Source organism: Dipodomys merriami, unplaced genomic scaffold (genome assembly GCF_024711535.1).
Source record: "Dipodomys merriami isolate MVZ:Mamm:240054 unplaced genomic scaffold, mDipMer1.0.p SCAF_6, whole genome shotgun sequence".
NCBI lineage: Eukaryota > Metazoa > Chordata > Mammalia > Rodentia > Heteromyidae > Dipodomys > Dipodomys merriami.
The window spans coordinates 3772533-3797089 of NW_027206179.1; the positions used below are offsets into that span (position 1 = coordinate 3772533).

The 24557-nt window shown below is 39.5% G+C and overlaps 1 protein-coding gene across 1 annotated transcript; it reads left to right on the forward strand.

Moving 5' to 3' along the window:
• On the forward strand, nucleotides 1–22206 carry LOC138813654 (vomeronasal type-2 receptor 116-like). Its single transcript, XM_070002052.1, has 6 exons — nucleotides 1–179; nucleotides 15598–15886; nucleotides 16267–17073; nucleotides 18060–18287; nucleotides 19551–19674; nucleotides 21287–22206. The coding sequence occupies exons 1-6, from the start codon at nucleotides 1–3 to the stop codon at nucleotides 22204–22206; spliced, it is 2547 nt and encodes an 848-aa protein (XP_069858153.1).
• Nucleotides 22207–24557: the final 2351 nt, after the last annotated feature.

The following is a 24557-nucleotide window of genomic DNA, read 5'->3' on the forward strand; positions in this document are numbered from 1 at the left end:
ATGCTTCTCCTCCAGCATCCACACGGGGTCAGTTCCTCTGAAGATGGCAGACACATTTGCAGAGAGAAATCTGTAGCACACAGGAGGGGAAATGTGGTGATTGCCGGATTTTTTCCCCTTTATTCTTGGGAATTTGTTTGGAACATTAATGACGTTGATGAGCAGCAACAGAGCCTACAGTAAGTAATTTCTTGGGTTTTCTTAAAATTTTCATTTTCTGTTTGATTATCAACCAGGGTGGGCAAAGTTAGCTACATCCATTATTGTTCTCTGTATCTTTTACTCTGCCCTCACCATAACAGCTCTCCTTTACTTCAGACTTTGCTGATAAATATTTTTCTACCTTCCAAAGGGTAGAGAGGTTTCTGACAGTTCCATTCCACTACACTTTCCCAAGGCTCTCCCAAACTTCCCACAATCACTCCTCCAGCCTCTGATTCCTCGAGCCTGACTTGACCTGGCTCCTGGTCAATGGGGTGACCAAGAGTCCATATTAACACACTAAAATGCAATGTCCCCATCCATAAGGCATAGGCCAGGAAATCTTCAATTGTGTTCTTTACACTTTTAAAAACAGGACTAATGTTTGGACTTCCTACAGGGCAACATTTTTTAGGATAGACATACAGTTTCTTCTTCAGGTATAATTTCATGTTACCAAAGCTCTGGGAATGGGGAGCTTCTGGTAAGGTCAGGAATAAGAGATCCATGACATGTTTGATTTTCCCCCTTAACTAATGTAAGTGAGCCTCTGCTCTGCTGTCCTTATCTTGGCCTGTCTCCTCTGAAATTCCCAGAAGCTCTGCTTCTATTCCTTGTTCTCTGACTTCTCTCCAGACTTATCTATTTTTCCCCTGCTCATAACTTCCTAAATGAAATTTCAATGTATTTTTCATGCTTTTTTGGCATGAGGCTTGAGCTCTGGGCCTGGGTTATGTCCTCACACTCTTCAGCTCAAGGGTAGCACTTTACCACTTGATCCACAGCACTACTTCCAGTTTTCTAGTGCTTTATTGGTGTTAAGCATCTCATGCACTTTTCTGCCTGGACTGGCTTTGGACAGCCATCATCAGATCTCTGCTTCCTGAATAACTAGAATTAAAGACATCAGCCACTGGCACCCAGCTTTTTCATGTGTTATATACACTTTGATTCATTCATATGACCCAGATGAGGTGACCACTTTTCGATCTACAGAATTCTCTGTAAACTAGGAAAGTCATGCATGAATCTTCTCAGACAAGTTGTGTGGAAAAAACCATATATGGGAATGGAAAGGAATACTTTATTCCCTGAGAGATTTGTGAGGGATATTGAAGCCAACTGAATGTGGTGTGGAAGTGTGGAAGTGAGTGAGACAGATGGGGCTCATGTGTAGACCAGCATTAGAAAAGTACCCCCATTGGAGGTGGAAGATTACAGAGCTATATTCTGCTCTGTCCATTCCCTACTTGAGCTGTGCATGTGTGTGTGTGTGTGTGTGTGTGTGTGTGTTTGTGTGTGTGTGTGTGTGTGTGTGTGCATGCATGTTCACACATGCTCTTGTACTCAGGTACGATCTCAATCCTGATGGCTGTCCCTTAGCATTTTTTCTCTCCTGGCTAGCACTGTACCACTTGACCCACAGCTCTGCTACCAGTGTGTGGGTGTCGTTGCTTGCACATAGAGTCCTACAGAAATTCCTGCCCAAAGTGACTGCAAAACATAATTCTCCAATCTCAGCCTCCTTATTTAGCCATAAATACAGGCTTGAACCACCAGGACCCGATTAATATTTAGTATTACTGGCATTCTAGCTGTCAAGCCTCAGAGTTACATTGTACAAAAAGACATCAGCAAACATCCACGAGACTTGAGATTCTCTCTAGAGAATTTCCACAAAATGATTATATTGACTGCTAGGAGAGTTAATCATTCTGGAACTTTCTTAATCATATTGGACATGTGATATCATCTGGCCTTTGAAAAGTCTGAGATATAGACCAATCTGCCCGGTCTAGCTTTATGCGTGTCTATCCAGAAATTCCAGGCTTCAGGGTTCCTGAGTCTGCAGTGACTTCCACAATGTCACCACTAGAGGGAGCCCTGTGAGAAGTCAGCCGGTCTGGCGATAAACTGCTTCAGTAGCAGAGAAAATCAAAGGCAACTTGAGTGACAAATACATTGTGGTTCTACAAACCTCAGGGAAAACCCAAGTCAGTGGTGGGTCCCATCCTGCTTCCTCCTGGGGCCAAGGGGGCCTATATGCCTCATCCACAGGGAATGGTCATATGAGAAGATTCTGTCTAGCAGTGGCAAGATCTGTGTGCTGAAACAGGTCTTAATTATACATGTGGCCACCAGAACTTTAATACACCTGGAATACCAATCAGTGGGGTCACCAAAACAGGTGAAGTTGAATGAAGTTTCCCTCTAAAAGTAGGGACTCTTCACTTAGGATCCTTATCTTTGATGTCAGAAGAAGAAATTCTAGACAAGTCACAAAGTGGCAGAGCTTTACTGAGTAAGGAAGCAAACTAACAAGTAGGTAGACAAACAGGAAACAGAAAGGCAAAGACACACTCTAACTGAGGAGAGACACACAGCTCTTGGGCTGCCAGGGGTATTCCTATGGTAAAGGTAGGAGTTCTGATTTCAAAGTTATGCAAGCATAGGTATCTCATCTTTGCTCTAATCACTCCCAGTGTTACACTTTCAGAGTTTCTGTATGTTTTTGGCCATTATTATCCTTGAGGTGAGGAAGGTGTGATGTCTATATTTTGGGTAGGAGGTTGCTTAAATTTTGGGAGAGCATTTCTGGGGGGAAGGCATAGGAAGACAAGTGTCAGCCTCCTCCATCCATGGTGGGAACTGATGAAAATAGCATTTGGTTCTCCCTCAGGGACCTTCCAACACCTCCTAATTATTATTTTTCTTTATATATATATATATATATAGTAAAAAATAATGTACAGAGGATGTACAGTTGCATGAGTAAGGCAATGAGTACATTTCCTATCCAGCATTGTTACCTCCCCGTTTTTTTCCTACCATCCCTTCCCTCCCCACCTCCCCAACTCCTCCTTACCTCCTGCCCCTAACATTGTAAATTTTGTTTTCAACCTAGTGTCCTGGACATCTCATTGTAACAATAGGACAACCTACATCCCCATTTAAGCATTCTGTTATACCGCTTCTCCTGCCCCAAATAAAAAAATGTATGTACAAGATGCAGAACAGTAGCATCAAATCCAGTGAAAACAGGGGTTATACCATGGGGGAAGAACAAATAAAAGAAACAAAAGAATCACATAGTCTATCATAATTTCATTTAAAACAATAGCAAGAAAGAAAAAAAAATCACTCGTACCTGTCTTGAGGTACATTTTGCTTAACATCATCTTATATGGACATAGGTTCATAACCTTTGACCTTCTCTGCTTGTCCTTGGCATGTATTAGTCATTTCAAACAAGGGAAACCATGGGACCTATGTTTCTTTGGACCTGACTTTGTTCACTTTATGTAATGTTTTTCCAAATCTTTTCATTTCCTAACAAATGGTGTAATGTCATTCTTTCTGATGTAGACATGGAATTCCATTGTCTCTGTCTCTGTCTCTGTCTCTCTCTTTCTCTCAATGTATATATCACATTTTCTCTATCCCTTCCTCTACAGAGGGGCATCTAGGTTGGTTCTATATCTTAGCTATGGTGAATAATGCTAAAATAAACATGGTTGTGCTGGTAGCTTTAGTATGACCTTGTTTGTGATCATTTGGTAAATGACTAAAAGTGGTATTGCTGGGTAATAGGGCAGCTGTATGTGGTGTCTTTTGAGGAACATCCATACTGCTTTCCCAAGTGGATGAACAAGTTTACACTACCACTAACAATGCAAAATGGTTCCCTTTGGGTATATCCCCTCCAACATCTGTTGTTACTAGATTTTTTTTAATAAGTTTTTTTTATTGTGAAAATACCTTACAGATCGTTTATAATTACATGAGCAAAGTAATGTGTATAGTTCGTATCAAGCATTGTTGCCTCTTCCTTTGTTTTTCCCCTACCATCCCTGCCCTCCCATCTCCAGGACTACACTCCCAACCCTCCCCCCCACCCCCGACTCTACACCACAGTTGTAAAGTTCATTTTTCAACATAGCATCTTGTACCACTCATTGTTGCAATGGGTCCTCATGTATCCCTATTTAAACAATTTGTTTTTTCCCTTCCCCTCTCCAAATTATACCAACCTCACATATGGTGAAAACAGGAGTTAAACCATGCTGGGGGGGGTACATACAAAACAACTAAAATCATCTTATAAATATGTTAGAAACAATAGCAAAGAAGAAAAAAACCACTCATGTCCTTATCTTGAGGTTCATTTGGCCTAATATCATCTAATCTGACCATTTCTGTTTGTCTCAGACATATACCAGTTATTGCAACTAAGGGACACCATGGGACCTATGTTTCTTTGGGCCTGGCTTACTTCGCTTAATATAATTTTTTAACAAATGGGGCAATGTCATTCTTTCTGATAGAGGCATAGAATTCTATTGTATATACATACCACATTTTCATGATCCATTCATCTACTGAGGGACATCTGTGTTGTTTCCATATCTTAGGAAGAAGAAGAGCCTCATCAGTAAATGGTGCTGGCAAAATCGGTTAATCACTTGTAGAAAACTAAAGCTAAATCCTTATATATCACCCTGTACTAGAATCAACTCCAAATGGATCAAAGACCCCAGAGTAAAAACAGACACCCTGAATACATTACAGGGCAGAACAGGATCAACCATAGGTCTCCCTGGCACAGGCCAAAATTTTCTTAATAGAGACCCAGAAACACAACATATCAAAGAAATGTTGGGCAAATGCGATTTCATGAAATTGCAGAGCTTCTTCAGGGCAAACTACATAGCTAACACGATCAGTATAAGTCCACAGATTGGGATACTTTCACCAGCCATACAATGGAAAAAGGTCTCATATCTTAAATATAAATCAAAACATTAAATCCCCCAACAACAAATCCTCAAAGAAACAACTGCCCAATAAATAAGTGTGCTAAAGACTTACTGAGAAACTTCTCTGAAGAGGAAAGAAGGATGGCCAATAGACAACTGAAGGAATGCTCAACCTCTCTAGCCATAAAAGAAATACAACTCAAAACAACACTGAGATACTACCTCACCCCAGTTATAATGCTTATAATCCAGAACTCTAATAACAAAATATACTTGGAACTCAAAAAATTAAATCCCCCAACAACAAATCCTCAAAGAAACAACTGCCCAATAAATAAGTGGGTGAAATACTTAAAGAGAAACTTCTCTGAAGAAGAAAGAAGGATGGTCAATAGACACATGAAGAAATGCCCAACATCCCTAGCCATAAAAGAAATGCAAATCAAAACAACATTGAGATACCACCTCACTCCAGTTAGAACAGCAAAAAATCAAGAACTCTAACAACAACAGATGCTGGAGGGGATGTGGACAGAAGGGAACCTTACTTCATTGTTGGTGGGAATGTAAACTTGTTCAACCACTTTGGAAAGCAGTATGGAGGTTCCTCAAAAGACTTCACATAGACCTCCCCTATGACCCAGCAATCCCACTTTTGGGCATTTACCCAAATGTTTACAAACAAGACCACACTAAAGCTACCAGCACAACTATGTTTATTGCAGCATTATTTACCATAGCTAAGATATGGAACCAACCCAGCTGCCCCTCAGTAGATGAATGGATCAAGAAAATGTGGTATATATATACAATGGAATTCTATGCCTCCATCAGAAAGAATGACATTTCCCCATTTGTTAGGAAATGGGAAAACTTGGAAAAAATTTTATTAAGTGAAGTAAGCCAGGCCCAAAGAAACATAGACCCCATGGTTTCCCTTATTTGCAATATCTAGTATATGTATGAGTCAAGCGGAAAAGGTCAGATAATGTGATGTTAGGAAAATGAACCCTTAGATATGTATTTTAATGTCTTTTTCTTTCATGCATGTGTTTCTAACGCATTTATAAGATTATTTCTTTGTTGCTTTGTATGTCCCTCCATCACAGTATAATCCCTGCTTTCACTATATTTGATGTCAGTATAACTTGTGGAGGAGATGGGGAAAAACAAGTCGTTTAAGGATAGGTGGACCTGTTGCAAAAATGAGAAGTACAAGTTGTCATGTCCAAAACGAGCTTTACAACGTTGGTGAGGGGTTGGGGGGAGGAGGAGAAGGATTGGGATTGGGAGAGAGGGGGGATGCTGGGAAGGGATGTGAAGGGTAAACGAAGGAGGAGGCTGCAATGCTTGGTAAGAAATGTACGCATTATCCTGCCCATGTAATTGTAATCCCTCTGCACAAATAAAAAAACAAACAAAAAACAGATGCTGGAGGGGATGTGAACAGAAGGAAACCATCCTGCATTGTCATTGGGAGTGTAAAATTGTTCAACCCCTTTGGAAAATAGTATGGATATTCCCCCAAAGACTCAATATAGAGCTCCCCTATGACCCAGAAATTCGACTTTTGGACATTTACCCAAATGATCACAAGCAAGACCATAAGAAAGCTACCAGCACAACAATGTTTATTGCAGCATTATTTACCACAGCTAAGATATGTTACTAGATTACTTGATTATAGCCATTCTAACTTGGGTGAGGTAGAATCTCAATGTTGTCTTGATTGGCATTTCTTTTTTTTTTAATTTAATTTTATTTTATTTGAGAACATACTGTAAAGAGGGGCTACAATTACATGGGCAGGATAATGCATACATTTCTTACCAAGCATTGCATCCTCCTCCTTTGTTTTCCCTTCACCTCCCTTCCCAGCCTCCCCCCTCCCCCCACCTAATTATACCCCCCTCCCCCCACACCGACATTGTAAAGTTGGTTTTGACATGACATTTTGTACTTCTCATTGTTGCAACAGGTCCACCTGAATCCTTAAACGACTTGTTTGTCCCCATCTCCTCCACATGTTATACTGACATCAAATATAGTGAAAGCGGGGGTTACACTGTGGGGGAGGGACATACAAAGCAACAAAGAAATAATCTTATAAATGCGTTAGAAACACATGCATGAAAGAAACGAAAACATTAAAATACATATTTAAGGGTTCATTTTCCTAACATCACATTATCTGACATTTTCTGCTTGACTCATACCTATACTAGATATTGCAAATAAGGGAAACCATGGGACCTATGCTTCTTTGGGCCTGGCTTACTTCACTTAATATAATTTTTTCCAAACCTTTCCATTTCCTAACAAATGGGGAAATGTCATTCTTTCTGATGGAGGCATAGAATTCCATTGTGTATATATACCACATTTTCTTGATCCATTCATCTACTGAGGGACATCTGGGTTGGTTCCATATCTTAGCTATGGTAAATAATGCTGCAATAAACATAGTTGTGCTGGTAGCTTTAGTGTGGTCTTGTTTGTAAACATTTGGGTAAATGCCCAAAAGTGGGATTGCTGGATCATAGGGGAGATCTATGTGAAGTCTTTTGAGGAACCTCCATACTGCTTTCCAAAGTGGTTGAACAAGTTTACATTCCCACCAACAATGAAGTAAGGTTCCTTTCTGTCCACATCCCCTCCAGCATCTGTTGTTGTTAGAGTTCTTGATTTTTTGCTGTTCTAACTGGAGTGAGGTAATATCTCAATGTTGTTTTGATTTGCATTTGTTTTATGGCTAGGGATGTTGAACATTTCTTCATGTGTCTATTGGCCATCCTTCTTTCTTCTTCAGAGAAGCTTCTCTTTAAGTCTTTCGCCCACTTATTTATTGGTCAGTTGTTTCTTTGAGGATTTGTTGTTGGGTGGTTTAATTTTTTGAGTTCCAAGTATATTTTAGATATGAGACCCTTGTCCGTTGTATGGCTAGTAAAGATCTTCTCCCAATCGGTGGGCTTTCTATTGATCTTGCTAGCTGTGTCATTTGCCCTGCAGAAGCTCTGCAACCTTATGCAATCCCATTTGTCCAACCTTTCTTTGATTTGTTGTGCTTCCGGGTCTCTATTCAGAAAATTTCGGCCTGAGCCAAGGAGACCTAGGGTTTCTCCTATTCTATCCTGTAATGTTTTCAGAGTGTCTGCTTTGAGTTCAAGGTCTTTGATCCATTTGGAGTTGATTCTGGTGCAGGGTGATATATAAGGATCTAGCTTTAGTTTTCTACATGTAGTTAACCAGTTTTGCCAGCACCATTTACTGAAGAGGCTGTCTTTCTTCCATTCTATTGTTTTAGCTTCCTTATTGAAGATTAGATGGCTATAGGTCTGTAGGTTCATTTCTGGGTTTTCAATTCTATTCCATTGGACCTGACGTCTGTTCTTATGCCAATACCAAGTTGTTTTGATTACTATGGCTTTATAGTAGAGTTTGAAATTTGGTATTGATATTCCTCCAGCAGTGTTCTTTCCATTGAGGAGCTTTTTTGCTATTCTGGGTCTTTTATTGTTCCATATGAATTTTTGGATTGCCTCTTCTATTTCCTTGAAGAATGAGGGTGGAATTTTGATAGGTATCACGTTGAATTTGTAGATAGCCTTGGGAAATATTGCCATTTTCACGATGTTAATGTTGTTGATTGGCATTTCTTTTATGGCTAGAGAAGTTGAGCATTTCTTCCTGTGTCTATTTGAGGATTTGTTATTGTGGGATTAAAGTTTTTTGAATTCTAAGAATATTTTAGAAATGAGACCCTTGTCCATTGTATGGCTAGTGAAGATCTTCTCCCAGTCTGTGGGCTTTCTATTGATCTTGCTAGCTACGTCCTTTGCCATGCAGAAGCTCTTCGATTTCATGCAATACCATTTGTCCGTCCTTTTCTTTGATTTGTTGTGTTTCTGTGTCTTTGATCCATTTGGAGAAGATTCTGGTATAAGGTGATATATGCAAATCTAGCTTTAATTTTCTACAGTTGATTAATTTTGACAGCACTAAAGATGCTGTCTTTCTTGCATTCTACTTTTATAGCGACTTGTTCAAAGATTATGTACCTATAGGTCTTTTTGTTAATTTCTGGGTCTTCAGTCTTATTCCATTGGTTCTCAGTTCTGTTCTTGTGCCATTACCAAGCTGCTTTGATTAATTTGACTATGTAATGGAGTTTCAAATTTGGAATTGATATTCTTCCATCACTATTCTTTCTGCGAAGGATTTTTTGTGCTATTTGGGGTCTTTTTTGTTCTATATGTATTTTTGGATTGCTTCTTTTATTTCATTGAAGTATGAGGTTTGAATATTGGTAAATATGGCATTGAAATTGTAGATAGCCTTTGGCAGTATTGCCCTTATCACGATGTTAGTCCTCCCAATTCAGGAGCATGGAAGGTTTTTCCACTTCCTTAGTTCTGCTTTAATTTCCTTTTTCAGGTTTTTAAAGTTTTCATCTTAGAGTCTTTCACCTCTTAGTTAAGCTAGCTTCTATGCATTTTATTTTTTTGTGAGGCTATTACAAAATGAGTTGCTTTCCTTATTTCAGGGAAAGCATTGTTGGCATGCACAAAAACCAGTGATTATTGAGGGTTAATTTTATACCCTGCTACTTTGCCAAGGTTTCTGATCAGCTCAACATCTTGGGAGTGGAGTCCATGTGGATCTTTAAATACAAGTTCATGTCATCTGCAAAAATGGAGAATTTTACTTCATCTTTGCCGATTTGCATCCCCTTTATGTTTGCATCTTTTCTTATTCCTCCAGCTAGGCATTCTAATACTAAGTTGAAGAGGACTGGAGAGAGCGACATCCTTGTCTCATTCCTGAATTTAGAGGAAATGGCTTTAACTTTTCTCCATTAATTATAATTCTGGCTCTTAGTTTATCAGCCACTGCCTTTATTATATTGAGGAATGTTCCATGGATTCCTTGTTTTTCCAGAGCTTTCATCATAAAGTGGTGTTGGATCTTGTCAGATGCTTTTTCTACATCTATTGAGATAATCATATGGTTCTTTCCCTTGCTCTTGTTGATGTGCTAAATTATATTAGTAGATTTGAATATGTTGAACCATCTTTCCATCCTTGAAATGAATCCTGTTTGATCATGGTGTATGATTTTTTTGATGAATTGGCCAAAATTTTCTTGAGAAGATTTACATTGATATTCATCAAAGAAATGGGACTCTTTGATGACTCCCTGCCTGGTTTTGGGATGAGGGTGTTTGGTAGTGATCTTTCTCTTTCACTTTCATAGAAAGGTTGGAGCAGTATTGGTGTGAGTTCTGCTTTGAAGGCCTTGTAGAATTCAGGTGTAAATCCATCCTGTTCTGGGCTTTTCTTGGGTGGGAGGTCTCTTATTGATGTTTCTATTTTGATACTTGATATGGTTCTATTAAGTTGGTTTAAATCATCTTGGTTTAGTATCAGCATGTCATTATTTGCTAGAAATTGATCCATATCTTTCAGATTCTCAAACTTATTAGCATAAAAATTTAGAAAGTATCCCCTTATTATATTCTGAATCTTGTTTGTTTTTTTTTGTAGTGATGTTTCCATTCTCATCTCTGAGTTTATTTGAGTGTGTTCTTTTTTTTCTGATTAGATTTGCTAAGGCTCTGCCAATTTTGTTAAGTTTTTAAAGAAAAAACTTTTACTTTTCAATTTTTTCTAAAGCTTTTTGGACTCTAATTCATTTAACTCAGATTTAATTTTAATTATTTGTTTCCATCTGAAATTTAGGTGCCTCATTAACTTTTTGGTTTCAGATCGCTCCAATTTGTTAATGAGGAACTCGCTATAAACTTGGCTCTGAGTACTGCTTTTGTTGTGTCCCAGAGGAGCTGATAGATTGTGTGTTCATTTTTGTAAAATATCATGCACATTTGAATTTATTTTCTAATCTCTTCAATGGCCCACTGGTGTTTTAACAATGTGATGTTCAGCCTCGATGTGTTACAGATTCTCCTTTGATGGCTTTTGGTGTTGAATTCTAATTTTTTCCCTTGTGGTCTGAGACAATGCTGGGCATAATTTCAATGTTTCTGAATTTGGAAAATTTGCTTTGTGGCCTAGAATGTGGTCTATTTTAAAGAATATTCTATGTGCTGCTGAAAAGAAAGTATAACCTGATGCTGCTTCATGAAATATTTGGTAAATGTCTGTTAAGTCTAGTTGCTCTATGCAGAGGTTTCTCTGTTGCATTCTTGCAGTGTTTATCTATCTAGCCGGGGTAGTGGTGTGTTAAAGTACCCAACAATTATTGTTATTAAATCTATGTGTGATTTGAGGTAAAGTAGTGTTTCTTGGATAAATTTGGGTGCTCCTTTATTGGTGAGTAGATATTTAGAATCATAATATCCTCCTGAAGGAGAGATCCCAGAATGAGTCTTGACAGTGACCTTCTTTATTTTTTCTCATTGATTTTAATTTGAAGTCTACTTTATCTGATATTAGGATTTCAACTCCTGCTTGTTTATGGAGGCTGTTTGCTTTGTAGATTTTATTCCAGCCTTTTACTGTCAGAATATGTTTATTTTGTGGGCAAGGTGTGTCATTTGAAGACAGGAATAGAAGGATCTTGCTTTTTGATCAAAGTGGACAATCTAGTTGCTGAATTGGAGACTTAAGTCCATTAATACTGAGAGTTGGGACTGAAAGGTATTTGTCTATGCATGACACTCATCCGTGTGTGTGTGTGTATGTGTGTGTGTGTGTGTGTGTGTGTGTGTGTGTGTGTGTGTGTGTGTAGGGGAGCGGTGCCTTGGCTGTTCTTGTTGTAATTACATAGTTCTTTGTTTGTGGACTTCATCATTGGGTATATTTGTTCCTGTTGGTGTTCGATATGCAGAATGTCTGCGGATTTTTTGAAGAGGTGCTTTGGTAGTGATATATTGCTTCCAATTTTCCTTGCTGTGGAAGGTTTTTATTTGTCCTTCTGCTATGAATAAGAGCTTAGCTGAGTAGATTATTCTTGGTTGGTAGGTATTTGTCTTTAGGGTGTGGCATACCTCTTTCCAGGCTATCCTTGCTTTTATGGTGTCTGCTAAGTCTGAGGTGATTCTGATTGGGTTACAATTATATGTGATTGTTCTCTTCTCCTTGGCAGCTTTAAGAATTCTTTCCTTAGTTGCTATTGATCCAGAAGAGATTATAATGTGGTGGTAAGATGATCTGTCCTGGTATGGCTTATTTGGGGTTTTAAAGCTTCTTGTATCTGGATGTGCCTGTCCTTTTGTATATTTGGGAAGTTCTCTGATAGGATTTTTCTGAATGTATTTCCTAATCCATTGGTTTCCCTCTCCAGGCCCTCTGGTATACCTTTTAGTCTCAAATTAGGATTTCTTAATGTCTCCTGTATTTCCTGCAATGATCTGTCATGCTTGTTGGTTTTGTTATGAATATCTGTGTAATATTTGTCTCTGGAGTCTAAACTGTCTTCTGCCTCAGAGATTCTTTCTTCTGCCTCCTCCATTCTGCTTTAAAGGCTTTTTAGTTTGCTGTTCATCTCCTTTCCTTTTTGCTGGTCTTTCTTAATGGTGGCCAGCTCTTTATTAAGGTTTTCTTTTAAGTCTTGAATAGATTGCCTTATCTCTCGGAGTTGGTTTTTGGACTTCTCTTTCCACTCTTTTATCTCGGTTTCTATCTTTTCATTAGACTCTTTCTTCTTCTTTTGAAGTTCCTTTATCCTTTTATTTGTGGAGGCCATGAAGTAATATATTAACTTCTGGTAGGCCTGGTCACCTTCTCTTATAGCCCTAAGCAGGTGTCCAATTTTTCATTCAGCAGATTTATCAGCCATGCTTTTAAAATAGCTTGAGTATTATCATCTAGGTCATTCTGGGACACTCTGTAGCTTATTTACATTGAGATGGTGTTGGGGTTTGTTGATTGGCCATGTTTCCTTTGTTTCTGCAGTTAGTTCTACCCATTTGGAGGTAAGAACTACACGGGTATGAAGGTAAGAAAGTCTTTTAGGGCCGGAGGCAACCAGGTGTAATATAAATATATAGATCTTAGGGGTTCAGTATTATGGGTAGGTGTTTCCCTATTTAGCTCTTTTTTTCTTTGCTTGGAGGGGGAAGTTTTGGCTCTGAGGTAGAGATTGCATATAGTTGTAACTTTTGAGAAGATGTAAGATTGGCTGATAAGTGGCCTGCATCTTAGAGGTAACAGGATGTGCCCTTTGTACACGGTCACAAGAGAACCAAGTCTAAGTTGGGTCAGATAGAAACCGTTAGGGATCAGTGGACTGGAGCAGATGTAAAAGAGAAGGGTTAGGATTGGAGAGATATAAATTTAAGTTCAGAAGAAAATTTGGGTAAAATGATAGTAGAGGGGTAAGAACTGCTCAGAGGACAGCTATATGCAGTTGAGGCATTGTTTCTAAGGGTAAGATGTAGAAAATAATTCGAAGAAATGTTATGTAGGGAACTGCTTAGAGAGCTAGATAAAGTGAAGAAAAGAAGGTATATATAGATAAGAAAAAAGTTATATGTAAGTGTATTTGGAAAAGTTGCTGAGATTAGAGAATGGTTTATTCAAAGAGTATTGGGATGCCACTTAATCTAAGATAACTCCTGTAATTTTTGTTTACATACATAGAAGGAGGCCTTTCTTTGTGTATACAACTAAACAGGGTAGCTCTGATGGAGTAGCATTATAATATGGAGAGAATTGAAAAGGGAATTGTAAGAGGAAGCACAAAATAGAAAATAAGGAAATTGAAAAGTGGAAGAAAAAAACAACTAATTATGGAAAATAGAAGATTTAAATGAAATAGAAAATCCTACAAAAATGATATACAAAAGTAACACAGAGAAATAAAAACAACAAAGATCAGATATAGAAAAAAACCTAGAGAGTGAGTTTCTCTGGTTGTTTGGGGAGCTTGAGTCTCTATGTATTCCTCAAAGCCAATTACTGACCAAACTGTATGCTTTGCTATAGTCTACTTTTCTTTTGGCTTGGTTGGGACTAGACAGATTTTGATAAGGGAGAGTTACTGCTATCTAGAGTCCCACTCTAGAAAAGGCACTGTGGCTGCGATGGTAAACACTAGCCTTGAGCCGAAGAGCTCAGGGACAATGCCCTTGCCCAGCATTCAAGCCCAATGACTGACAAAGAAAATTCACAGACTTTCCTTCCTAGGCTGCCCTGGGGCAGCTGGGATCCTCCTGGAAAATCCAATGGAAGCATTAGTGCTAACACCAAGCAGGGCATACTGTTTATTCTGGAGTATTGGTCCAACTATTTCATGTCTGACACAGCAGTCTAAAAAAAAAAACCCTGACCCACACTTATGCCTGCTCACTAGGAGGTTGAATCCAATACCTGCTGTGGTTCACAAGATTGGAGGAGGCAGGTTGTGTCAATATCTTCCTACTCTATCCTAAAAGAGTTCCAGAGGCACAATCTGGACCCAAGTGCAGAAAATATAAGCATTTCCCAACCACTTGTCTCAGTTTATGTTCATGATTCTGAGATTTAACTTTAATTCTCTCCCTCCATGCAATGTAGGAGGGTTTCTGTCCATAGAGAACTATTAACACTGATGATGGTGAGAAAGAAGCCAGCTTCTTTCCACAATTTCTTACACATCCTTTTCTGTTGTTTTGTCTACTAAAGAAGTACCTTCTAAGCTGGGCGCTGGTGGCTCACGCCTGTAATCCTAGCTACTCAGGAGGCTGAGATCTGAGGATCGCGGTTCAAAGCCAGCCCGGGCAGGAGAGACCGTGAGACTCCTATCTCCAATAAACCACCAGAAAACCGGAAGTGGCGCTGTAGCTCAAGTGGTAGAGTGCTCTCCTTGAGCTGAAGAGCTGAGGGACAGCGCCCAGGCCCAGAGTTCAAGCCCCACGACCGACAAAAAAAAAAAAAAAAAGAAGTACCTTCTGGTCCAAACCACTTGACTCAGATGTGTTCTTTGATGGGTGGTGCAATCTTCATGTTTTATCTTCCTTGTCTGCCATCTTGCTCTGCTTCTTGGGAATCCCCTTGAATGATATTTTCTGAGTCAGCTTAATGTGCCTCTACCACATAACATGAATTGTTTTTCTTTGTTTGCTTTAACTTTCTCACAAGGCAAGATTAACTTCTTTGCAGGAGGGTGAGCCATCTGCAATCGTCTGGCAAGTGAGCACAGAGACAAGGCAGCCTGTTTTCCTATTTAGTACTAATACAGCAGGCCCTGTCTCTCTCCTCATACGGGTTGAACTTGGGTAAACAAGCTGCTCCCAATTTGAATTAGATTTCTTAATAGTTTTCTCAGATGCACAGCTAAGTCAAGGTACTTAATGACTTGGTATGTGAGCTGGTCAAGCTCTTATGTCCCAGCCGACACCAGTGTTTTTCACATATCCATACATTCCAGAGAGGAAAAATCAGCTTGATCATCCCCCCACCCCTTTCTACAATCCCAGAAGAATAGTCATCTCGTATATGCTGATGAAGGCCCATTCAGGAGCTCTCCTAATTTTAATAACTTGTCTAAGACCCCAAATTATAATGCCATCCTGTTGGAAGATAGGATCTACATGTACTACTGTGTAGAGAGAAGCATTTTATTCAACCAAGTCATGAGATTTGCAATTAATCATTTGTAATACACATATCCATACCAAATTTTTGTGACCTCTGCGCAGGATAAACTTACAGAAATACCAATTGCTTCTGACCTTGGTGTTAGCTGTTGAGGAGATCAACAAGAATGCCCATCTGCTACCCAACATGACTCTGGGGTTTGAGATCTATAATGAGAAAGTCAAAGATACTGATATGTTAGAGAATCTTCTGATCTGGCTGTCTGGAATGAATACAAACAGCCCTAATTACAATTGCAGAAGAGACAGCAAAGCTTTAGCAGTACTCACAGGAACCTCAACCACATCTGTCCCAATTGGGACACTGCTAGACCTCTACAAACTACCACAGGTGAGGCTGGAAGGGGTGGGCAGATGTGAAACCATGTTCACATTGACTCTGTCCTCTACAGGCTGAACAAAAAGCCCTCCAAAATGCATGATCTCACAGGGAAAAGACTAAAAAAGTGAGTGGGGCATACTATTTTCTTTGCTGCAAAAATATATATAAAATATAAAGAGATGTTTTGAAGAAACTAAAGGATAATCCAAAGCTCTAAGCCTTATCTGTACATTTTTACAAAGAGCTTGGAACATGGGAAATGTATTTGCAAATGGGATAAGCAAACTTTTGTTCCCACTGTTACCAGTTGTTGTGTAGTTCATATCAATACCGAGATTTGCCTATGACCATCCTCTTCCTGGGGACTGTGTTCATTTTTTTCCCTGTAGTTCACATTTGGGACATTTGATCCTCTCCTGAATGTCCTTGAAATATTCAGTACTGTCTATCAGATGGCTGCCAAGGACTCAGCTCTAGCTCTGGCCATGGTCTCCTTGATGCTTCATTTCAGCTGGACATGGGTGGGACTGTTCATCACTGAAGATGACTTTGGTGTGTGGTTCCTCTCAGAATTGAGAGAAGAGTTGTACAAAAATGGAGTCTGTTTGGCCTTTGAGAACATGATCACTTATACTGAACTTGCAGATTTATCAAATGATTTATGGATGCATCGCCAGCTAATGGAATCATCAACCAATGTGATTATCATTTATGGGGATAGTAAATTTCTACTAAGCGTTATTCTTAAATTTGGGCACTTTTTAATTACAGGGAAAGTCTGGGTCATGAACTCACCCTATGATGATGTGACCATTGGTAGATATTTTCTGCTTGATTCTTTCCATGCTCCTCTCATCTTCTCTCACCATCATAGAAACACTTATGGGTTCACCAATTATATTCTGGCAGATATCTTGTCCAAAAACTCAGGAGATTACTCCCTTCCCAAGTCATGGATTCAGTCTGTTTATTGCCTACTGATTAAGTCTGACTGCAGAGACTTGGGGCACTGTTCGTACAATGCCACACTGGATTGGTTGCTGAGGCACATTTTTGACATGACCATGTCAGAAGAAAGTTACAACATCTACAATGCTGTATATGCTTTGGCCCACGCCCTCCACCAGATGTGTCTTCATCACATGGAAGAACCACCAGTGCACAATGGGAAGCCAAGGGCATTTCTCTCTTCACAGGTAATGGCTTTGCTTTTGGGTGACCTACATTAGGCATGCAGACTTTCTGTAGAAGCTTTCAAATCAGATGGCTTCATTTTGGAATATACAAGAGACACTAGGCCTGTTGTGGTCTCAATGAAATGATTGTAGAGCTGGGAAGACAATGTTCTTAAAGAATGCTGCATTCGTGACAAGGAAGTGCTGTGTCTTCTGACCCCATCTGCACTAAATGTGGAAAAAAGCCATCCCCTTTCCAATACCATATTTCCATATTCACTTTGTACCTTTTAAAAATAACAAATCGAGGGTGACTAGTTCTTGAAAAGCTAAGATTTTCTATGCACAAGGAGCCCACACCTGTGTCCTACCCCTGAATACAATTAACCCAAGAACCCAGAGGTTGAGTTGTGGCTGAAATGATAGAATTCTTATGTTGAAAAGAAAAAAAACACCTCATGATTAGTGCCTAGGCCTTGAGTTTGAGCTACAGGACAGGATACACACACTCACACATACACACACACACACATACACACACACACACACACACACACACATAAACACACTGATACCCACACACAATGAACTAAGTCTTGCTTAAGATAATCTTTCATACTTGCCATAAATACTCTATGATTCTACTTAGTTCATTATTTACCTATATTTCAGACAGACTTTCTGATCAGAATCATAAAATAAGTGATTGGAATTCACTTTAGAGTGGTGATTGAGGTCTGTCAAAATATAATTCATTATTTGGTTGGATGTGGCTGGAGTCTCATTCCTTTAAAATTGAGTTTCTGCATCCCATCCTGGATAACTATGTTTTAGAACTTGGTAACAATTTAGTCCTCTGTGGGCCTACATTTGATACAGTTGATTGGATTCCTGTGGTGCTAGTGAATTATGTGGTGGGAATTGAGTCTAATCTGTGTGCATCCATTGTTCTGGGGTTCTGTGATAACTCTGGGAATCACTTCACCATACTATAATGTCTCTTTTAGCTGCATCACTTTTTGAAGAAGATCCAATTTATCAATCCTGTTGGAGACCAAGTGGTTTTGAATGAGGAAAGGAAATTGGAGGCCGAGTATGACATTATGAGCTTTTGGAATTTTCCTAAAGGTCTGGGACAAACGGTGAAAGTTGGCAAGTTTTCTCCATTTAGACCACACAGTCAACAACTGATTTTGTACGAAAATCTGATAGAGTGGCCCATAGGAATAACCAAGGTGATTCATTTGTACTTTTTGCTCTCTCATTTTTTAAAAACTGTATTGTTAGTATGAAGTAGCTGTAGAAAGAGCTTAGAATTCCCTTAGTGATGTTATGAGTTCAAGGCTTGTCCACAATGTCACCACACCCTTATTTCTTTTCTGTAGTTGGTCTTTTCTAACTGTAATACCATGATCTATTATATATAAGCAATAAGCTTATCCTGTTTTTAAGCTTGTTCAATAAAACTATGTCTCAGTGATGGACATTTCAAAAGTTCCTTTTTCTGAAAGTTTCTTATTAACAGATTCATGGAGGGAATGTGAGAACTCTTCATTACCATTATGTTGTTATATATTTGCATATTGAACATCATAAAATTTAAATAACACCTGTGACTCATCTTTCCAGCACTGTGACCAAATATCTGAGAGAATCAAATGAGAAGACAGAAGGGCTTGCTTTCCTTCTGTCTGGAGATTTCAGACCGCGGTTGGGTAGATTGTTGATTTTGTGTCGAGACAGGATGTAATGAAAGGAGCATCTGCCAGTGAAGTTCACCCACTTCATGGCAACTGGGATGCCAAGGGGGAGAGATGCGAATGGCCCTGGGTACAGCAGCACCTTCCAAGCAATTAGCCATGCTTTAGACTGTGGGTTTGAAGTTTTCCTGATTGATTTTCCTCTCATGCTCTTATTCATCTATTCACAGATGAATTAGAGAGAAAATACATCATCACCACAGTACAAGAATGGGATCCAGGGGCTGGGAAGTTGGCTCAGTGGTAGAGCGCTTGCCTTGCATGCCTGAGGCCCTGGGTTCGATTCCTCAACACCACATAAGCAAAAAGAAAAAAGCTGAAAGTGGTGCTGTGGCTCAAGTGGTAGAGCGCTAGCCTTGAGCTGAAGAGCTGAGGGACAGCGCCCAGGCCCAGAGTTCAGGCCCCACGACCGGACCAAAAAAAAAAAAAAAAAAGACAACTTCTAAAAAAAAAAATGGGATTAAAAAAATTGTATACAAGATTTAATTTCCATTTTCCAATTTCCTAGAATCGACATGTTAAAGGCTCCATGTCTTCCTGATAGCATGAGGGGCTGGGTGTCGATGTCCCCCATGTTCTTCAGGTCATGTTAGATGAAACTGTAAAATGGTCAATCAATTCATTGGCTGTATTTATATAAAGATTATGTGTTTTGATCAACTTATTCCCCCATCACTGGAGTGTTTGGGAGGTAGTTAAAAGATGAATAGTCACTAACATTCATCTGAATGGTCTCAGACTCCTCAGTCTGTGTGCAGTGAGAGCTGTGGTCCTGGATTCAGGAAGGCCTCTCTGGAGGGAAATGCTACCTGTTGCTTTGATTGTACTCCTTGCCCAGAGAACGAGATTTCTAATGTGACAGGTGAGTCTGTACAGAGAAATTCCACACCTCTCCTTCCTAACATTCAAGCCAGTGGAGTGTTCTAGTACCAAGGCAAGAATACATGCATGTTCATACAAAATTCCATGGCTACTGTTAGCCATATTTCTCCTTAGAAGAAGCAACCCAATGGTTCTGCATTATATACCTTATTCTATTTTTTAATCTACTACAGGCCTTATCTTGAGAACATCCCTGTTCCCCTCTCCTTGGTCACATTTTTTTGTATTTAAAGAAAATATAAAAAGGAAAAACAGAAAATATCAAGTACCAGTTGTTGATCTTTGAAATGATGTGCAAATGATCATGGAATTCTGGATCTAACACAACCTTTCATTTCTGAGTCCCATTGCTGGTCTTTTCTAATTAAATTTAATTTTTACTTAGCATATTCTAATAATGTAAAGGGCTTTGTTTGGATAACTCCATATCTGACACAGGCACTACGTTGAGTAGCAAATCTTCAAACATTATTGATTTGAAGTAGTTTACCAACTCCATTTTATTTGGCTTCTCCATTCAAATATAATTGCTTCAGAAGTTGTTTACAATCTCCATTTCATTTGGCTTCTCCCCACTCCAGTGATCTTTCCCAGAGCCTATCATATTGGTGAAGGGGCATTGTTCTTTTTTCCATTTATCTTTATTGTTTTCTTTTTTGTTTTGTTTTGTTTTTTTTTCAGTTGTGGGGAGTAGCATTGTTCTTGATACAGATCAAATGCTCAGGAAGTTTTTGTTTAATGTAAGGAGTAGGTTGAGGTTTGTATTAGGCCCTCTTGTTAAAAGTGAAGTGGTTGGGCTGCTTCTCTATTCTCCATTATTTCCTGAATGAGTAGTAGAGAGCCAGAGTGATATGACCTGTCAAGAATGCAGCACATAATGCTAGGTAATTATTTATTACACCTGAAATCCAACGTAGTCAGGCACTTGAGATTTGAAGATGGAGCTTTGATGCAATGATGGGAAGGAAACTCCATAAGATTCTTTCCCACAATTAAGCAACAATGATGTTGGAATGCAAGCTGTGGGTCAAGTGGGAGGGTGGCAGTGTTGGGCATGAATTCTCTCAAAAAATTCCCAGGGCTAGAGTTCAAACACTGGAGGAAAGAAAGAAGAAATGAGAAAGAAAGGAAGAAAGAAAGAAGGAAGGAAGGAAAGAAAAGAAGAAACAAGAAAGAATGCAGGAAAGAAGTAAAGAATAACAGAAAGAGAGAAAGAAAGAGAAGAAAAGAAAGAAAGAAAAGTGGGAGTGAGGGAAGTGAGAGGAAGAGTGGAGGGAGGGAGGAAAGGAAGAAAAGAAGGAAGGAATGGATGGGGGAAGGAGGGAAGGAAAGCAGGAAGAAAGAAGGAAGGGAATGGAAGGAGATGGAAAGAGATAACCAGAAAAAAGAGAAAGGGAGGAAGGAAAGAAGAAGAAATGTGAGAAAGAAAAAACACACCTGAATGTATTTTGATATAGAGAGGTAGTCTACATGGTAGTGAAGGCAATACAGGTCAAATGGTGGATCAGGAAAAGGAGTTGCTTAAATGAAAGGGCATGAGAGGAAAGAGAAATTCTTAAAACAGATTAATAGTGATTCTCACTTCTCACCAGACATGGAGCAGTGTGTGAGGTGTGCAGATCATCAGTTTGCCAGCACCCAGAGAAACCAATGTCTGATGAAATCTGAAAGCTTCCTAGCTTATGAAGACCCCTTGGGCATGGCTCTAGCCTGCATGGCTCTTTGCTGCTCTGCACTCACAGCTGCTGTTCTTTGGGTGTTTATCAAGCACCAAGACACCCCCATTGTCAAGGCCAATAACAGGATCCTCAGCTACACCTTGCTCATCTCCCTCATCTACTGCTTCCTCTGCTCCTTGCTTTTCCTTGGCCGTCCACATACAGTCACCTGCATCCTGCAGCACACCACATTCGGAGTGGTCTTCACTATGGCTGTCTCCACGGTCCTGGCCAAGACCATCACTGTGGTTCTGGCCTTCACACTCACTACTCCAGGGAGAAGGACGAGGAAGAGGCTGGTGTCATGGGTTCCTAACCTAATCATCCCCATCTGCACCCTTATCCAGGTGACTCTCTGTGGCTTGTGGCTGGTAACAACTCCTCCCTTTGTGGACACAGATGCGCACTCTGAACATGGCCATGTCATCATCCTGTGCAACATGGGGTCCCTCACTGCCTTCCACTGTGTCCTGGGATACCTGGGTGCCCTGGCCCTGGCCAGTTTCATGGTGGCTTTCATGGCCAGGAACCTGCCTGACACCTTCAATGAGGCCAAATTCCTAACCTTCAGCATGCTGGTGTTCTGCAGTGTGTGGCTCACCTTCCTGCCTGTTTACCACAGCACCAAGGGGAAGGTCATGGTGGCTGTGGAAGTCTTCTCCATCTTGGCTTCCAGTGCAGGGCTTGTTGGCTGCATATTTGCCCCCAAATGCTACATCATCTTGATAAGACCTGAGAGAAATTCTCTGTCCAGGATCAGGGAGAGATCACATTCTGGAAGAAACAAACATTAAGATGAACCTAATTGTTGCCTAGAATGTTTAGAGGCTCTGAGAGCAAACTGTACCAATTTGACAGTTAAATCTTAATTGAATACTTTGACTAAAGAAGTTACTCTTATTCATTCCTCTGATTATGTTAGAGTCATAGAAAATTCACAAGAAGTCCTCTTAAATTGCATTCTAACTTGGATATATTATGCTTCTTCCAGTGTAATCTGCCTTTTATGCTATCATTCTTCCTTGTGAGTACATTATCTACTGTGCTTCTTCCTTTCTATCCTCTCTGTTATTCTTCCTACCTATGCTATTTTGCTGCTTGTACATCACTATATTTCTAAGGCTAGTAGTACATGAATGTTAAGTTGTCGAATATTTCCATGCTTTCATTAAGGTAACTCCAGTCCATTCTCTGACATAGCTGTGTATTTCTGCTCACATATTTGCTTTATTTCTTTTTCCTTTTTTGTACATTTTTTTGTAAAAATACTGTACAGAGGGGTTCCAGTTACATGAACAAGGTAATGAGTACATTTTCTATCAAACATTGTTGCCCCTTCCTTTGCTTTTCCCCTACAATCCATTCCCTCCCACCTCCAAAACTACTCTGACCCAACCTCGCTGAAGATGTAAAGTTCTGTGTGAGTCTTTTTTCTTTCTTTGTTCCTCCCCCACGGCATCCCCCTGTTTTCACTGTGTTTGATTCCAGTGTCCTGGATCTTCTATATACATTTCTCTAATTTGGGGAGGGGAAGGGAAAAAACAAAATGCAAAAGGGTTAGAGTTTGACACATTGTAACAATGAGATGCACGAGACACGGTGTAGCTCACATATTTTATATTTTTGTATATTAGTGAGTATTTTTTTTAGAAAATCTCTCATTCTCTCTCTTCTTTCCTTAAGAATTTTAGAGCAGAATGTTTATTTGCTCCAGTTTCCCACAGGAATATACATTTTATTTTTTTCTGGAAGAAATGTGAGGGCACCAAAATAACTCGAGTTGTCCAAATGAGCAGTGTGAGCAATAGTTTGCTTATTGGTCATTATTTCTCATTGAAAGCCAATGATAAAGATTGCACAATTGACCCAGCAAAGCTTTGTCATCCCAGTCCCTAAGAATCCTCAATATCAATGGAAGGAGAAACAGAATCATTTATAAGAAGAGAAAAAGCTCCCCAAAGAGAGGACAAAAACATTAGATAGGCTCAGACTCCATATCTCTCAATGTTCTCTATGATTCTATGAAAACAAGAATGATTCAGAAGAGTCCCTTAAGAAATAAGAAGTGTTGAGGAGCTTGAAGTGGGAATATTGTCAGGCCACCACTGCATTGTACAGTCAGGAGGAGTCCAAAGGGCAAGCAAGATCATGTTTCTGAGTCCAGAGATATTGACATCATTTAATGCTGTAGCTGTGGCTCATTGGAGTGACATCACCCACGCATGAATGACAGAGACACACACAGCACTATCTCTAATTCTGCTGGGCCATTGCTGGAAAACAGAAAAGCATCTGCACAAAGACAGAAATGTCTGGAAGCCAAACAAATTATTCCCAGTTTCAATGACTCAAAGAAGAGAGGGCTCCCAGTTCTATATAGGTGTAATAACTGCTAATTTTGGACTAATATGTATTCAACACAGGAACATTGATGAATTTTTCTACCATAAAGCTTTAATGAGAACCAAAACAACCTAACTAAACAAAACAAGTGAGTGTTAGACTATCATGTCAAATGTCTATATCAACCTTTTGAAGACTCTGATCAGTTGCCCACTAGAGAAACAGGAACAAGGAAACTTCAAATCCAATGTGTTTGCCGTTTATTAAGTGTAAACTTACCATTTTATGCTAATAATAAATAGCAAGAAAAAATAAATAGCTACTTGCCCTTATATTATACATTCATCCTACTCCAATAGTAAAGGAAGTAAGCATTAAGTCATTTCTAAGGAAAGAGTTTAAGATACAATGGACCTGTTCCTGGGTTCTCAGTGAAATAAAATGGGAGTTTACCTTGTCAATGGGGACAAACTAACAGAATTATCCTAGTCTCATGCCTTATATTCATAAGCATCAAGGCCAATGCAAACACAGCTGTAACAGTGTGTGTCTGTATACTTACGGGCTACATTAAAATTGTTCACAATTTTCTGAGCACCTATGCCTCAGACCTGTAAACTTCATTCATCAGAGAGCTGAGATGTGAGTATCAGTGTTCCAAGCAAGCCTGGGGCAGGAAAGTTCATGAGTCTTTTATCTGCAATTAACCAACAAAAGCCAGAATATATCTTTGGTTCAAGTGGTAGGGCACTAGATTTACACAAAAACAATGCTCAGGAAAAACACCTATTCCTTGTCTTCA

Coding starts and splice junctions, on each gene's coding strand:
- LOC138813654 (XM_070002052.1), top strand. CDS start 1: ATGCTTCTCCTCCAGCATCCACACGGGGTCAGTTCCTCTGAAGATGGC. Junction 17,074..18,059: donor GGGCATTTCTCTCTTCACAG/GTAATGGCTTTG, acceptor TGTCTCTTTTAG/CTGCATCACTTTTTGAAGAA. Junction 19,675..21,286: donor CGAGATTTCTAATGTGACAG/GTGAGTCTGTAC, acceptor ACTTCTCACCAG/ACATGGAGCAGTGTGTGAGG.